The 17,292-nt window shown below is 36.8% G+C and overlaps 1 protein-coding gene across 2 annotated transcripts; it reads left to right on the plus strand.

Annotated features, from left to right (window-relative positions):
• The first annotated feature begins 15,164 nt into the window (after window positions 1-15,164).
• Window positions 15,165-17,292, plus strand: LOC116246892 (xylan glycosyltransferase MUCI21-like). Of its 2 annotated transcripts, XM_031618797.2 has the most exons (3): window positions 15,165-15,449; window positions 15,536-15,604; window positions 15,797-17,292. In XM_031618797.2, the coding sequence occupies exons 1-3, from the start codon at window positions 15,251-15,253 to the stop codon at window positions 17,014-17,016; spliced, it is 1,488 nt and encodes a 495-aa protein (XP_031474657.1). In that variant the 5' UTR covers window positions 15,165-15,250; the 3' UTR covers window positions 17,017-17,292. The 2 variants fall into 2 exon arrangements, with proteins under 2 accessions (XP_031474657.1, XP_031474658.1); XM_031618798.2 differs by lacking the exon at window positions 15,536-15,604 and having other exon boundaries at window positions 15,317-15,449.

Below are 17,292 nucleotides of genomic sequence, written 5' to 3' on the forward strand. Positions count from 1 at the left end.
TCTCCTATGATTTCATCCTTTTTTAATATTCTGAGCAAGTCATCTATTTCTGTACAACTTGTTTCTAATTTATTATAGATTTTTTGTATATTTATAAGGTTATAATCGGGGTCTATTTCTAATTCTTCTAGGTCATCTTTTTCTTCTGGGTAGGTTAGGTCAATTTTTTCTTTGCAGGCTCCTGGAATTTTACATTTACAGTCTTTATTTTCATATAATTTCCATTCTGGGACCCAAGAAACTTAGTTGATAAGAAAAGAAAGGCCAGTCTTGGTTATGACACACCCGGCTATATTTTTTAGAATGAAATTTAGTCTTATAATGCATTTCGTACTATCATGTAATTGCATATGTCTAATAAATGTCTTAGGCCCTGGTTGGTAGGCAGTATGTTCCTCTTCAGAGATTCTAAAAGCTATTTTATATTTGCATATTTCTTCATCATATTTGTGTAAGGATCCATCCATTTGTTCTGCCCAAAGTTGTAAGGCAGGGTCTAAACTTCTATGGTATTCTGGTGGAACTAATGTTTTGCCTAATACTGATACACTACACTCTGTATCTATTAAGGCATCTATTTCTAATTTCCACTTATCTATTTTGAACATATAAGGAATCCTGATAGCTGTTCTTCTTTGTTCCCTATGGTCAGCCTTTATATTGGGAAAGGTTATAGTAGTTAGTGCCATCTCTCCTTTTTCCAAAATTATGCCTTTTCCCTTGATATTTGGCATCTCGAAATTTATTGGATCAAACTTTACTATCTTGTTTTCTAAAGATCCTAATTTTAGTTCAGCTATGGCTAAAGTTTTTTCTATATCATCCATTCTATTTTCTACTACAAGAATTCGTTTTTCTATAGTGTCATCTTTCCGTCCAATTTTTTCTAGAAGAAATTGATACTGTCTTTGTTCTAGACAAAATTTGCATGCTTCAGTCATACAAACCTTGCACTGAAATCTTAGTTCTATACTAAGATACCCATTACAAAAGATGCATGGATGGTCGCTACTTCCTGATCTATGTTTCCATTCATGCTCATGTCTATACTCTGGCTAAGGTTTTCGAAATATAATCCATATTCCGCGTAGGATTATTTGCTTGATTTCAGTTATTAATTTTATGATTTCAATATTATCTTTATATTCTTGTAAGCTTCCTAGTTTACTCAAAATTGTGGCTAGTTGGTCCTTTAGATATCTTTGGTTTTCTAATATGTCTTTAAAAATATTATTTCTTAAAGTATCAAATATGAGTTGTAAAAAGACCTGATTTTTAGTATTGTAGGATTCTAGGCTTTGTGCTAAGGAAATGTGTAGATCAGTTATACTATTCAGTTGTTGAGACATAGGACTAGTGTCCTCCTTATGAAGTAGATGTTTTCCATTTTGAAAATAACATGTATGACTAAATTGGTTGTTTTTTACAGTACTTTTAAACTTTTGGTATAGTTCTAAGTTAAGGTATTCTAGCCGATTCATATGGTGGTGTAGTGGTATGGCAAATGTTCAGTGTTCGTACCATTCGTTGTATAAATATTCTTCATAGTCTGAGTAGTCTGTGTAACTATTGTCTGATTGATAATGTGCATAATATTCTAACATATGCCATTGTTCCTCTATCTTATTATTAAACACTAATTGTTTTAATTTTTTATAAATTTCTTAACAATTACAAACTTTTTGAGATATTTTATAACTTTGTTTCTAGCTATTTGTTTCACTTGTTTATTGTAAATTTTTGGGTCTGTTTGAGTTAGCATATTTTATCTTTATGGTTTGGGTGTATTTCAGGATTCAAATATTCTATGTTATGCATATAATAATATGAAAGAAAATTTAGTAAGCTAATTAATTTTGGCTAGTAAATATTTTTGGATTTTTTGAAAACACAGGTTCTGAAATCAAATGGTTCTTAAGGCTACAGTTTTTGAAATCAAAAGGTTCTTGAGCCTACTAGGTACTCATCTCTTTTTATCCCGTAGTCCTATGTATCATGCATACAACTTCACACTCTGTTTACGAGTCTTTAGTTTTAGGTTGGAAAAAATCCTTTCACAAGAACAGGGTTCTACGAACAGATAACACATCTATTATAAAAAAGAACAAACTGAAACATGGTAAGCTTATGGTATTATTTCCCCGATTTTGAAAACTTGTTATATTCTCCTTTCATAGAACACCACGTTAAGCTTATGGTATTATTTCCCCGATTTTGAAAACTTGTTATATTCTCCTTTCATAGAACACCACGTGTGACACCTTTGTCATCTCATTCAAACCTCTCCGTTTATGTATTATTTTTCCCCTAAACGGCCTCCTCGCCTCACAGGTACTTCTTTTCCACAATAGCCTTTTGGTCTTAAAGGATTTACATAATGGCACATCCAAAGAATCAAGAACTCAAAAACACTGGAATCAGATCATGAACAAAACATGTTCAGCAGGTTCTTCCTTATAAAGCATGGTTCCTACGCATAGATCCTGGTTACGGCCAGAACTTCCAACATAAAACACAAAGATTCATAACAACAGATTATGCAGGCGTATGTAAAGATACATGCTTTCGGGGAAGAGACTTTCTCGTTCGGCTTATAAGCGAAACACAAACGAAAACTTTAAACACACATAAAAACTTTCATTAAAGACAGAACATACTTACAATACCAAGAGCGTACTAGGCTCTGATACCAGTTATAAAGGGGGGGTCGGATTTACAAACGAAAGCGCTGATTCGCTTCTTATAACAGCATGGGAGTGGAGAAGAAAAGGAAGCGGAGCGAGGAAGGGAGAGGACTCAAGCGCTCAGAAGCAAGCACTCGATGAGATGATGTGTTGAAGGATGATGGATACAGATGTTGGGGTGATGCTTTTATAGGCACCGGACTTGAAAACAAATTACAATCTGGAAAAGGAATAGGATTCCTTCCCGAACAAGCTAAACACAAACAAACAAAAGCAGTTACACTCGAAGGAACTTGAAGGTGGACAGTTGTCATGTGCTGGATGAGGTGGCAGTCGAACGTGTCCAAAAAGCCAAAAAGTGCTACAGTGCGCTACAGTGTCCGCCGAAGTGCTACAGTAACTGCTACAGTAGCCGCTTCGTCTTTTCTTCAATGGGAGGCCACGTGTTCACTTTTTTGACGCGTGTAACATTCCTTCTTCTTTATTCACGTAACGTTACTTTATTTACATAAAGAAGGTCAGCAACTACATCTTCTAGAAGCGCCTCGAAACGATTTGTTTCAGGATGTGACCCAGAGCTTATCCTGTGGGGTGCGTCACAGGGTAAATTTTTATGCCGAAAATTTACAAACGTAAAACTCATATTTATCTTAGAGGGTTTTTTTCAGGGTAGATTTTGAGGCGATGATCTACAACGCAAATCCGATGTTTAACTTGGGGGATTTTCCCAAAGAGAAGTTTATCATGTTTCTTCTCAAACGGATGATGCTTACGTTTTATATGGAAAGCACTGTACTCATGAAAAGTTTAACCATGACTTACAAGGGTCAAGTTTTTCCGGTCTTGACAAACGTTAGGCTGCAGGGTTAAGGACTCAGCAGCTTCGTCCCTACTTTTTTCTAGTTGTTTCCAATTTCTTCTATAATTTCTTCCTCGTATTGTTCATTATTATCTCATTCTTCATCATCACCAACATTCCACTCATCTTCATTGTCATCTCTGTGAATGACTGCTCCGACATTTTGATTATCACCAGTCCATTCTGCAGGACTACTGTCATAGATTTGGTAGAAGTGCTCACAGTGGCCAGGGTTTATCTGCAAGATACTTTGGAAAGGAATGTAAAATTTCTCAGTAAGCCAAGTATCAGCTAAAAAAAAAAAAAAAACTAGTGATGGAGGGTAGCATTGAGAGAAAAGGCAGCTAAATTAATGAAAATTCACTCTAACCATTATTTGATAATTTCCATAAAAAAGAAAATGCATGATCTTTTCTAAAAATTGCAAAGAATATTTTTTTCCAAATTATAGCAAAATGCAGGCCAACCTAGACCCAACAAGTCCTAAAGAGCCAAGCCCGCTCCCAGCCTGGTAATGGGCAGGGCGTGTCGAGCCCATGACTAATATGGGTCGGACATTTGTTCGGTGCTTATCAGATTCCATGTAAACCAATAGGGTCACTTTAGCTTTGCTTTCATACATATACATTATCAAACTCTCTCCTTGCAATTATTTAATTTCTGATTATTCAATCGAATCTGAAAAAATTAAAAATTATAAAATCTTATAGAGAAAAGAACAGTTCTTGAATCACATCTAATTCTGGTGACCGGATCCGACCCGACCCGTGAAGTACATGGGCCAAGCCAAAGTCCCAATTTTAAAGGGCCGACCCACTGACCACCCAGTCTTGATGAGCACCACAAAATCTCACGAGTTAGAACTTTAAAAAATTAATAATAATAAACAATATAGTCACGTGCTCCTCTCTTCACGAGTTTGCCGTTGGCCAACATGTCCGCCGATCTAGGGAACCCGTGACATCCATCTTTTGTTCTTTTCTCCCTCTCTCTCTCTCTCTTCCTTTTTCTTGTTTTCTACTCGATCGATCGACTTCCCTCCTATTGCTTTATAATTTCTCGCTAAAAAGTTATCCCAATTTCCAGTTAGCCGTTGAGCCTACTTTTTGATGCATAGCACCAGCGATAACGGTAATAATATATAACGAAAACACTAACGAGGGAGGGGTTTGATTGCTTCAGATTTGAAATCAAATCCATGGATTCGAGTTAGACCTAACATTACGTAAGTCTAGCCGATACGAACTTGTATCGGTTTATATATATTAATAGTGTAATACTAGGATAATTAGCTTTTTGAATCTTTACTTTTTTATGATGGAATTAGTATACCATCATTATTTCCGATGGTTTTTTACCAAATCCGACCACATTGGTAAAAAGTAGGAGGTCCCCCCACCGTTTTCCGTCGTCAATTTCGTCGGCTCAGAAAAACACGACGGGAGGAGGAGGAATCTGTCTCCGGTGGGGTCCCGCAATCCTGCATTTAATTTACTTTTGCCTTCAGAGAGAGAGCCGTCCTGACGTCCGGCCTCCTGTGGGACCCACGGCAGCTTCCACCACCTCCTATCAGGCCCTTAAAACGTGGCTTCTGAAAAATGCCGTGTAAAAAAATATATCGAACGACTTTTCCAACCAGGACTTTCTCTCTGCTACATCTATTTCGACGACTTCTTTGAGTTATCCATAGGGCATCGGGTCAGTTCGGTGGGCCAGTTCGGTTCAGTCCCCTTCCCTTGATAAGAGTCGAGTTTGGACTGGACTTGAGTTTGGGTCGGGCCAGCTCTTAACTGTAGCTGCTCAGCCCAACATCTGAAATAAAAATTATATATATTTTTAAATATAAATTAATATATTAATATAAATTAATTATAATAAAATATATCATTATAAAAATAAAAATAACAAAAATAATATTAAAAAACAAATCATACCACATCCTTACCAAATCTCTCTTAGGGTGAAATCTATAGGCATCCTTAACAAATCTCTGTTAGGACGAAATAGAACTTTTTTTAGGAAAATGCAATTACTTTCTCATTCTTAAAGGGCCGTTTGATGGTCAGAAAAAAATTTATAGTAAAAAATTTTTGGAATTGAAGAAACGGAAAAAATTTTCCGTTTTTCCAAAACCAGTTTGTGTTTGTTATGGAGGAATTATTTTTCTAGAAAAAAATTTCTTTGTTTGATGGGAATGGTGAGGAAGAAGGAGGAAGAAAAGAAGGAGGGAGGAGGGAGAAAAAATTTCCTCCTCCAACGGTCACAAAAAAATTTCTGAAAAAATTTCTCCACCCCTCTGGCTGGAGAAATTTTTCCAGAATCATCTCCAACGGTCCAAATTTTTTTTCCATGTTTGATGAAATGGAAAAGTTTTAAAAATTTGAATTTTTTTTCCTGTTGAACAGTGTTTTTCCTGCCAACCAAACGCCCCCTAAATGAATTTAATTTGAGGGAACAGGATTGAAATCACAAGTTAAAGCACAAAAAAAAGCAGGGGATCTAAAAATCTTTCATGAGGGGACCAAATTAAAGTTTCTAAATTTTGACTAACATCAAAATATCATTTTTCAAAATTTTTATATAAAACAAGTGAAATTTTCTAAAATTTACATATAAATTTAAAAAGAAAAATTGAGGTGGGGTTAGGGCCCAAGTATGGGCTACCTTGACTTTGCCCCTGCAAGCAAGCAAGAATGAAAGTATTTTAAAGTAATGTGTATTAGAATAGGAGATGGGATTGACATCATATGTGTTTTTGTAAAACTTTCTTTTTTTTGGCAACAAATTCTTGGAGAGATCCCAAGCAACGTTGCAGGAGAGAATAGGAGACGTGATTGAAAGCAACGTAAAGTGAGTATCCAAACACATACAGACAACCATGACCTTGTAGTTTTCTTCAAGTGCCAAAAAAAATGAAAAATAATAAGATTGTCAATATGGATAGTTGTTGCGATTTAATTTTCAAAGATTGTCCTTGTTTGATGATATAATTTTAACGATTGAGCTGCATAATTTGAGAAAGACCCTACGGTTTACAACTTACATGGATCCAAACTAAGACCATCTATCCATCTGATTTCCTACTGGCCCCAACCTTAGATTTTAGAACTGTGGTGATTTGTGATCTTAATATATTGCATTTCGAGATTTTAAACCATTGATTTATAACTAACAGGGATATAAGATCTTAGATTGAAAGGATAAGAGGGTTGCATCATGAATTTCTAAGCCCTTTATTTTAAAATCTATGGATCTCAAGTAGTCGGACCTCTTCCCCTCTAGCTTGAGATGTATGAATTTTAAGCCTAAATCTTACATTTGGAGATGCATCAAAGAGGCCAAAGCACCCTTCTATTTCCTTTCATTGTCGAGGTCCAAGGCTACCTCAGGACGTGGTTGGGGAGCAGAATACCCATTAGCTAGAGTGTAAAGTATCTATCATTTGCAGTTCAGAGAAGTAGCGCTCATGAAAATCTTACTGACAACCAAATTTTTAACGGCCCACCAGTTCCACCAGTTCAGATGAACATCAATGCCATCTGTATTAGAATAATAAATGGGATTGAAATCATCTGTATTTTTGTAAATCTTTAGATTTTTTAGCAACAAATTCTTGGAGAGATCCCCCAGCAAAGTTGCAACAGAGCATAGGTGAAGCGATTGAAAGCAACGTAAAAAGAGTGTACACACACATATAGACAACCATGACCTTGTTGTTTTGTTCAAGTGCGAAAAAAATAAATAAATAAATAAATAAATAATAAGATTGTCAATATGGGTATTGGTTGTGATTTAATTTTCAAAATTGTCATTGTGTGATCATGTAACGACTGAGCTGCAATAATTTGAGAAAGACCCTAGGGTTTACGACTTACATGGGTCCTAACTAAGACCATCTATCCATCTAATTTCCTACTGGCCCCAACCTGGATTTTAGAACTGTGGTGATTTGAGATCTTAATAACTTGCATTTCAAAATTTTAAACCATTGATTTAGATCTAACAAGGATACAAGATCTTAGATTGAAAGGATAAGAGGTTTACATCATGAATTTCTAAACCCTTTATTTTAAAATATATTGATCTCAATTAGTTGGACCTCCTCCCCTCTAACTTGAGATGTATGAAATGAAGCCTAAATCTTACATTTGGAAATGCATCAAAGAGGCCAAAGCCCCCTTCTCTTCCCCTCCATTGTTGAGGTTCCAGATTTCAAGATCTAGGTGGGGAGAAGCACACCCGTCAACTAGAGTGCAACGCATCTATCGTTTGCAATTCAGATGAGTAACGCTCATGAAAATCTAACTTACAACCAAAGTTTTATGGGCCCACCAGTTTGACCAGCTACGCTACGCTTGTCGGGGCTAGCCTAAACCTTACATTCATGACTTCTAAATCTACAATTGTTAAAACTATAGATTTAAAATGAGCTCATTGTTAGATCAGACACTAAGATTTAGAGTAGCAATTAAGGATACATTTGACACCATATCTTTCTCGAAGTGTACGTCTTCAAGTTACTCATGACTTTCTCTCTTTTTGGAATGATAACTTCTTTCTACAAGGATTGTAAAATTCAATCTACAGATCTGAATTAACCAAATGTTTGACCTTTCTTAAGTTTTGAACCATGTAAATCACATTTATATCGTTAAATAAATACTCAAGACACAAGAGTAAAAGGATTGAATTTTTAAAGGTAACTAAGTAAAATTTATTCAATTATGTTGCAGTACTTCCTTTCTCCAAGAAAACTTGAACAAACAGTAGAACCTCTATGTATGAAGATAACAAAATATAGGGAGGCAGCATGCATCAGTGCCAATCCAAGAAAACAATAGAACATTGGATGCAAAACACCAATGGAGTTTGTGTTATGAATCTTGTGGTCTCTATCATGACCCAATACGTTATTCTTTTACACTGTAAAAGTCTCAAAACATGCTATGTGAACCCCGGTGATAAGGGGTACACAGGAGTTTATGACCTCTCTTAGGGGGCAGTGAAAAATTGGCCATTCACCCTAAAAAAAAAAACAACCATGTCCTCTAGTTATTTACTGTCAACTATTATACGGCACATATAACGGATATAAGGAAAGAGGTTGCATTACATACCCTAGGAACAATTTTGTAAACCAGTTCTAGAGGTGGAACAGACATGAGACTAATAGAAGAAGTTAATCTGTCCAAGTTCGCAACTTTCACCCTTCAGGTCTATGCTAAATCCAAGGGCTGGCCGAGGATGATCGAATTCTTGTTTCTTCAAAGGCCTCTTGGGAGGTCGGAATTACCTAAATGGAGTCATGGTAAAGGTAACATTAGTTTCTGGCACGATAATTGGTCACACATTTGTTCGATAAACTGCCTCACTCCTGATGAAATCGGCATTTTTGAGAACCAGTTCCGCTGCTCTATCCGGAAAGTTATTGATTCTGATATTGTTCTCAACCATGGCTTCAACGAATTCGGTGTGTGTGGAAAAACCTTGCATCATAAGCAAAGCTAACTGCATTTGTTCTATTAATAACCCGGTTAAAGGTATAAACTTGTAGACAGATGTGGAGCTAGAATTTTTTTTTCTTTCTTTACATGGGGCACTAAGCATATAGTTAACAAATTTTCAATTGATCATGGCGTAGTGATGTCTAGGACTTGTGGAGCTGTTTCTATATACTGGACCAAGATCTACCCAAATTCAACCATTAATTTAAGTTTTCATAGAATGGGTTCGGTAGAGCATATTGCCTAAAAAGCCTCCACCCATCTACGCCCCTGTTTCTGGAAACACATCAAATGCAAAAGACACCAAGAAAATGGAGATAATGGGTTTGGTATTTTCCAAAGAACCCAGTCACTCAATGGTTTACTTATATTGCATGTGAGGGGCACTTGCCACACTGGACAAGCTCCAACACAAGGGTTTCCAATTGGCAAATCAGTGATTCAAGCAGCTGAAGAGTCTATACACCATCTATTGTTCCAATACAATTTTGCCGCTAGGTTATGGGACTTAGCGAGGAAAAAATTTCACAAACACAATCTGGCTCACCATAATGCTATTATGGAGATTAAAAAATAGTTTTCAGCCAGCTTTAAAAGGTGATGGGTGTCAAGGTATTGGATTATCAGTTTTAGGTTCATCATATGGAATATCATGTCCATCAGAAACGGGGGTAGAAAATTTTACTTGTTTTATATGTACATTTTTGAAAAATGATATTTTGGTCATTATCAAAATTTAGAAACTTTAATTTGACCTAAAAAATTTCTAATTCCGCCCCTGATCAGAAACAATGTCATTCATGAGAACGATAAGTTTAGCTTGAACAATTGAGGTAAGGAAAATTTGGAAAAAAAAGTGAACACAGTTGGGTAGCTGCACCTTTTGACTTGGATTATGACTGGATGTCTGGCTGGTAGATGGACGTCACATCTTCCAAACCGCACTTGCATACAAATATTTTCCGACTGCCATGGGTACAGGAAATTCACAGCAAATGGAACAAAGAGACAAGAGGAGGAGATCTTCAGCAATGTTGCCCAAAAGATTAATGCTGATAGTGTCGGATTTTGATCATTTCCAACCAGACGGTTGCGCGACTGTTGTGAGGGAAGAGGAGCTTTGGCAGAGTTCAGTATTTTGTCTTCCTTGTCTCAGAAGCTCCATGTTTCCTGTGAGGATCATTCGCTGGACGTAGCATCGTTGCTTCTCAAGGTATGTTAATGTCCAATCTGGTTTTGGGTTTCTCTCGGTTTATTGTTGCCTTGAATGTGCTCTGCTCTGTATGGCGTTTTGCTTCCAATGGTTTGGCCTTCTATTATGCAGCCCATAAGATACTGTTATTTATAGTATAAAATAATATTTTCCTACTATCCAAATGATTCTAGTATTATTTAGTCCTTTGTAACAAGCATGATTCCTATAATATTTGTCTTTTTCTTCTTTCTCCTTGTTATCTATATAGTTCATTGATGAAACAACCATAATTTTTTTCCTCAAATAGTCATAATATATACTTTGAACGGGCTGCCAAAAAGCGATTGAAGTATTTATTACAACATGTGAAAGCTTGTTGCCTTTATCGGTCGATGATACTGCTCGGGAGGAGTGTTTGATTTAAGCAGCTAACTTCCCGGGCCAACTTACCTTTAAAATGACACTGGCAAGAAGAAGGGTGGCTCCCCACTGGCCGCAATTGGCCTGAATGGCGCGTGTCATGTGCACCACACTTATTCACTTTTATTATTTTTAAATATGTTGAATTTTTATTTCAAACTATATATATATATATAGCATCATTTTTTTTTCTTAAAAAGCTTTATATATAATTTTATTAAAAAGGACCTAAGCCAACAACTGTTGCTGAACACAATGTGACGTTAATTGGATATAAATGGTTTCCATTAATTGTCTTGAATATTCTCCACCTACCGGGTTGCTGGACAGACATGTATGCGGACGCCTGCCCTCACTCGTCCAGGTGAGGTGCATCGTTTCTTACAGAGATGATGAACGTCATCCTCTGCATGAGGGTTGAGATTCAATAAATTATATATATATATATATATATATATATATATATATATATATATAGAGAGAGAGAGAGAGAGAGAGAGATCCCTGCATCCACGTGGGTCTGCCTCTCATCAAGGCTAACTGATGCATTTGATTGGCAGCCTTCAATCATGTGCATGCCCTATGAACATATTGGTGCGTGTTGTCAAAAGCTGCTAGATGTTAAAAATTTAAAAAAAAAAAAAACCGTCACTAAAAATGCCATGAATCGTTGCTTAAAACATGATGAGATGTTACTATAATGCAAATATAACCACCATTTTTATTGATGGATTTTTAATTTTTAGTCATACGCTAGCAACACAAATGTAATCCCCTACTTGGAAAAAGTTAGTTTAAGATTAGGCAAGATCTTCAAAGACTTATAAAGTTTGTTGTTAAATGGTTGATTCTCATAGTTCCTATCATTTTGACTAGAACTGAAGTTAATAGGAGGTAGGTCGGGATCTGTCAGATGGAGAGCTCAAGCTCAATGTGAAAGGGTGGTGGATTGTAATGTTTCATTGTAAGAAATTTAGTTTCATGTTAAAGATTATAAAAAATTTCTAAAGGCTTATAAATGAAATTGTTAAGTGGTGGGTTGTCTTTGTTGTTAAAAACATTTTTTTTGGCTGAAACTGAAACTATTTGGAAATAGGTTGGGATCAATAGATTAAGGGTCCAAGCTCGGTGTACGAGTTATATATATATATATATATATATATATATATATATATATATATATATATATATATATATATATTCTTAGCATGACAAAGCAAACGGGGTACAATCTGAAAGAAAAAATCATGTTGATGAAAAGGAAAAGAAAATTATTGAAAGAAGAAATCAACGATCCCTTGATTACAGCAATAAAAAAAAAGGAAATTGCCAAACGAGCAAAAGAAATGCGACCCCAGTGCATGAATTAATCAATCTGTACTCCAAAGAAAAGATATCTTTCCAAAAATGACTTGACGCAAATTGTTTATATATATTAGTGGAACCTCACCCAACGAGTATGAGGTGAGAGAGCATCATCGTGGATGTAGGAGAACAATACTCCGAACCAGGTTAAAATTCTCTGTAACTTCATTTCTGTACTTCTTGCTTGATTATAACATGGTATCAGAATTTTCATCCATCGGAAGACCTTGATATGGTGTGAAAATCCAGTCAAGTGGACAGCATTAGGAGAGGATGACTAGTCCAGTAGATTCGTCCAAACCCAAGGTACAATCCTACAATTTTTGAGACGTTGTGGTGCTGTTTTTGTAGAAGAAACAGATCACGGCCGGATTTGGGCAGAAATAGGCGGTACTGCAGGGCATTCCGCCGCCACACTGATTGGTTCTTCAATTTTTCACGAATTTGGATTTTTTTCAGCGATTTCCTGCATTAATATTGCAGTTTACACTTTTATCTGCATGTTATCTTTGCTTGAAGTTGATTTCTGTCATTGATCACACGAGATTTGAATCAAATTCGTGTGAATATTGGGCACACTGTCTGGTGGTAAAAGCAGCAGAACAGGGTATAACATGCATGGATCTAAATTTCCTGGTTCTAAATTCAGAACTTTCAGGCCAGTGCATGTATACAGGATAATTTGCTGAGGGTGAAAAGAGTGACGGTATATATGGCTCTCGATCAGCTTTATCTCATTTTAATTGGTTAAGTAGTCAAAGGAGTTTGTTGCATATAACATGGGTATTCTACTTAACAGACAATAATTTTTAAAAGATTTTTTTTATTGTTTAAAAAGAATAAATTTAAAAATTCAGTAGCGCTCAAGGCATCAAAATTTAGCGAGCGAAGAGAAAAAGGAAATTGTTAAAAATGTGAAAAATGAAGAATATCACAAACCACGCCGATGTTTCAAAACATGCAAATTTTGCATGCAGAAAAATGTTATGAAACCTATTTCGTTTATATAAATATGTGTATGTAGACACCGATGCCCGAAGGACAGTAAGCATTTGGATAATTTCTTCTTTGGTGCTCAGGAAAAAAAATCTGAACATTTTAGGGGACCAAAACTCACCGTCTCTTTCCTCAAACGTGCGGATAGAAGTAGACATGGACATTCGGTCGGCTAAATGGGCTCAACGCCCGGTTAAAATAAAAAAATAAAAATATAAAATAAAAATGTTTGAATATAAAATACATTTTTAATAAAATATATCTCATTATCAAATAAACATATTATAAAAAATTAATCTGACCGAATCTAGCCCCATGGAACTGACCCGGCCCCATGCCCATGCTTGGATCGAAGGGCGGCAGCCAGTGTGAAGTAAGCGTAGGGACTCCACAAAACTACTTATCTTTATATTGATATTCTTGAATAACTTTTGTCATTTATATGTTGGTGCCACTTAAAAATTAAAAATTTTATACCTACCTAATATTCCGTAATCAAAATTTTCTGACTCTACCTCCTGTATAAATTAAGCATAAAAAGATGCATGAGGTATAATATCAACGAGTTTAATATATATTGTATGAAACGCCGTGTTGTATATTTTCAATTAACCCATGCTTTAATGGGTTTTCCTAAATCAAAACGAGAACCATTGATTCAGACACATTTATGAGCGTTTATAAAATTTATTTTTTTTTAAGAAAATATCATCTGAAAATAGGTGCATCACAACTGGATCTTGCCAAACTTACTTCAGAACTCTAAAAAACTAATCAGAAGCATCTTACTCCTTACTCCAATTAGAGTGTATTGGTTCCAATTTTCTAACACCAACTCCGTGTTACCAGAACGGCTAACCGGAATCGAATCAACGGTTAAACCAATTTGATTCCATGTTCGATCCCACAGTGCCATGTGACAGCTTTTAACTATTTTTAATATATTTTAAGATTTATAATTTTTAACTATCTTTTATACCTTTGTCTTTATTTTTAACATATATTTTTAGCCCATCGGCCAAATCGGCGTTCGGTTCACAAACCCATTTTTATTTAGAAGGCTGCAAGAGAGCCAGTGTGTGTGAAAGGCATTGGTTTTTCCGTCGTCCGCAAGTGAGGCCGGTGGGAGTTTTGAAGGCATATTTTATTTCACTTTATAGACGTGCCTAACCTAAGTCCTTCCCACGCATTGATTCCTGATAAATGAACTGTTTAGGTCACATGGTCTTCTTTTCTTTTCTTTTCTTTTCTTTTTTTCTTTCATAATTTTTTATTTCAGCAAAAATTGGATCTGCATGTTGAAAAGGTAAAAGATTCAACTTATGACACCTTTTTTGGCTTTTTGTGCTATTTAAATAGGTTTTGATCAGGATTTGAAAAGAACGGTAATTTTTGTCAAAGAGTAATTGGTAAATACCAAACCACTAAGATAAAAGACAAAAACCAAACATACAAAATGTGAACATCCTAACATGTTCATAAATAGTAATTCAATGTAAACAATGTTTTAATTCAAGTTATTTTGTGAAAAAGTTCAATTTTTCTACTATCAAAATTTGGATGCTACAAAAAATCTCTTCTTCTTTTTTTTATTTTTAGAAAGACATGATTAAAGTAAAAAAATGATTTACTTGATACATGTTCCTCATCAAAGCACTCTTAGGACAATATCCATAAGGTTAGATTGCATAAGGAACACTTTAATAATGATTTTTAGAAAGTATGGTTTTTATCTCTTACTTGAGTGGCCTGGGTATTTACCAATTTCTTATTTTGGGGTTCACAAAATTATAATTGTACATACAAGAAAGCTATTTTCATATCATTTTCTACTTACGAACATAAATTTGGCATTCGATGACTAGTCATCTGACAAGCCTATTACAGAGGAAAGGAATATCTAGGATGTTAAAGGTGCAGTTAAAGATAGAAATGCAATTTTTATCCATCAAGAAGTCACGAAGACTAAGGCGATGGATTTGGGGAAGTTAAAATATAAAGGCTGAACTAAGAAACTAGTTAATAAGGTAAAAAAAAGAAAAAGAAATACAATGAAATGATTTCCTATTATTCAAAACTAAGTTACGTTCTATATCTAATATCTTGGTATATCTACCAAAATCTTTTTGAACACTACCATGGACCCATCCCCTTTTTCTCGCATTTAGTAAGCAAAACCCCCTCTGTCTCTCTCTGTAACAAGGAGAAGTAGGAAAACAGAGAAAGGATGATGGTTCATCTCCACAGGAGCCACCGCAAGGGAGAGGAAAGCTTGTCAGACTCCCAAGCCTTTGTGGAATGTGCAAACGTCTACAGAAGAACAAGGCCGAGGCTGCTCCGTCTCTTCACCCTATTCTCCCTCATCTCCTGCAGCCTTGTCTTTGCTCCTCGCCTCCTCGGTCGCTCTTCCTTCTTCCCCTTCTTCTGTGAGTCTTTTCTGCACCACCTCCTTTTTGGTCTTCTAGGAAACGGCACTCACCACATTTCCTGTTTCCTGTTCCTCTGATGACAGATTTGGAGGACGCCTTCTTAGATGAAACGGAGCAACCTTCCCTCTCTTGTTCTCTAACACTAAAAAATGGTGTTCGGCTTCTCCTTTTTGCCTTTCTTTCTCCTCTATTTTGCTTAACAAGGGCATCATCTCTTGTTGCTGAAAACTAAAAACGAAGCAAAGACATTGAGCTTATGTGCTTTCAAATTAATGGGTAGTAGCTTTCTCTTGTAGCCAGAGAAGAAAGGGGGTTTCTGATGCGAATGGTAGTTTCTTTTGCAGGAAGTATTTGCTGTGACAGAAACGGCTTTCGTTCAGATATTTGCTATATGAAAGGAGATGTAAGGATCTCGCCTGCCACAAGCTCGGTTTTTTGCTACACGAATGATACTAAGGAACAAGAAGAGACTACTAAGATCAAGCCATATACAAGAAAATGGGAAACAAGAGTGATGAACACCATAGAAGAGCTGACTCTCATAAGGACTTCGAGTTCCCCTCATCTCCATCAGTGCGACGTTCATCACTCTGTTCCTGCCATTTTCTTTTCAACCGGGGGCTACACGGGCAATGTCTACCACGAGTTCAACGATGGCATTCTTCCTCTGTACATCACTTCTCACAGCTACAAGAAAGAGGTGGTTTTTGTCATCTTGGAGTTCCACAACTGGTGGGTAAGCAAATATGGTGACATTCTTTCCCATCTCACCAACTACCCACCAATCGATTTCGCAAGGATCGACCAACGCCATTGCTTCTCAGAAGCCGTCGTCGGCCTCAACATCCACGATGACCTCACGGTGAACCCATCGCTGATGCACAGAGACCCCAAATCCATAGTCGACTTCCGCAACATGTTGGACGACGCTTACACGCCCAGAATCAGCGCCATACGGAAGGAAGAGGGGGATGAAGCAGACAAGGACGAGAGTGGTCTGAGGCCGATTTCAAGTCCCAAGCTCGTGATCATCTCGAGGAACGATTCGAGGGCGATTCTGAATCAGGAAAGCTTGGTCAAGCTCGCCGATGAGTTGGGGTTTGTGGTCGAGGTATTGTGGCCGACCCGAACGACAGAGCTCGCAAAGATTTACAGAGCTCTGAACTCCAGCGATGTCATGGTGGGTGTTCATGGCGCTGCAATGACGCACTTTTTGTTCTTGAGGCCTGGAACTGTGTTCATTCAGGTGGTGCCATTGGGCACAGATTGGGCTGCACAGACTTACTATGGGGAGCCCGCTGTGAAGCTGGGATTGAAGTACATGAGGTACAAGATTCTTCCCAGAGAGAGCTCTCTGTATGCAGAGTATGACAAGGAGGACCCTGTTCTAACCAACCCAAGATCACTGACCAAGAAAGGGTGGGAGGTGACCAAGCATCTGTACCTGGAGCGGCAGAACGTGATATTGGACACGAAGAGGTTTAGAAAGAGATTAGAGATGGCGTACCTCTACTCTGTGGCTAGAAGAAGAAGGGAGATGATGGACAGTTTTGCTTTTCTCTAGCTACTGCAGATGATGGGTCTTAGGACATTAGGGCTCTTCTTTTTCTTCTTTACCTTGACACTCTAGGTTGTGTTTTGGAAGTGGTTGACAGGTTGCCTGTTAGTAGATTATGATTGGTGAAAATGTTGATTTCTAGATTGGAAAGGAGAAGGGGAGGGGGAATTAACTGGGGGATCATATTGCCGGTGATGTAGATAAGGACGTCGTTCAAGAACAAAAGCATTCATCTCCCTCTGATTTATAAGTTAGGAATATATATCTGGTATACTTCTGGTC

The sequence above is a fragment of the Nymphaea colorata genome, chromosome 2 (assembly GCF_008831285.2).
Source record: "Nymphaea colorata isolate Beijing-Zhang1983 chromosome 2, ASM883128v2, whole genome shotgun sequence".
Classification (NCBI taxonomy): domain Eukaryota; kingdom Viridiplantae; phylum Streptophyta; class Magnoliopsida; order Nymphaeales; family Nymphaeaceae; genus Nymphaea; species Nymphaea colorata.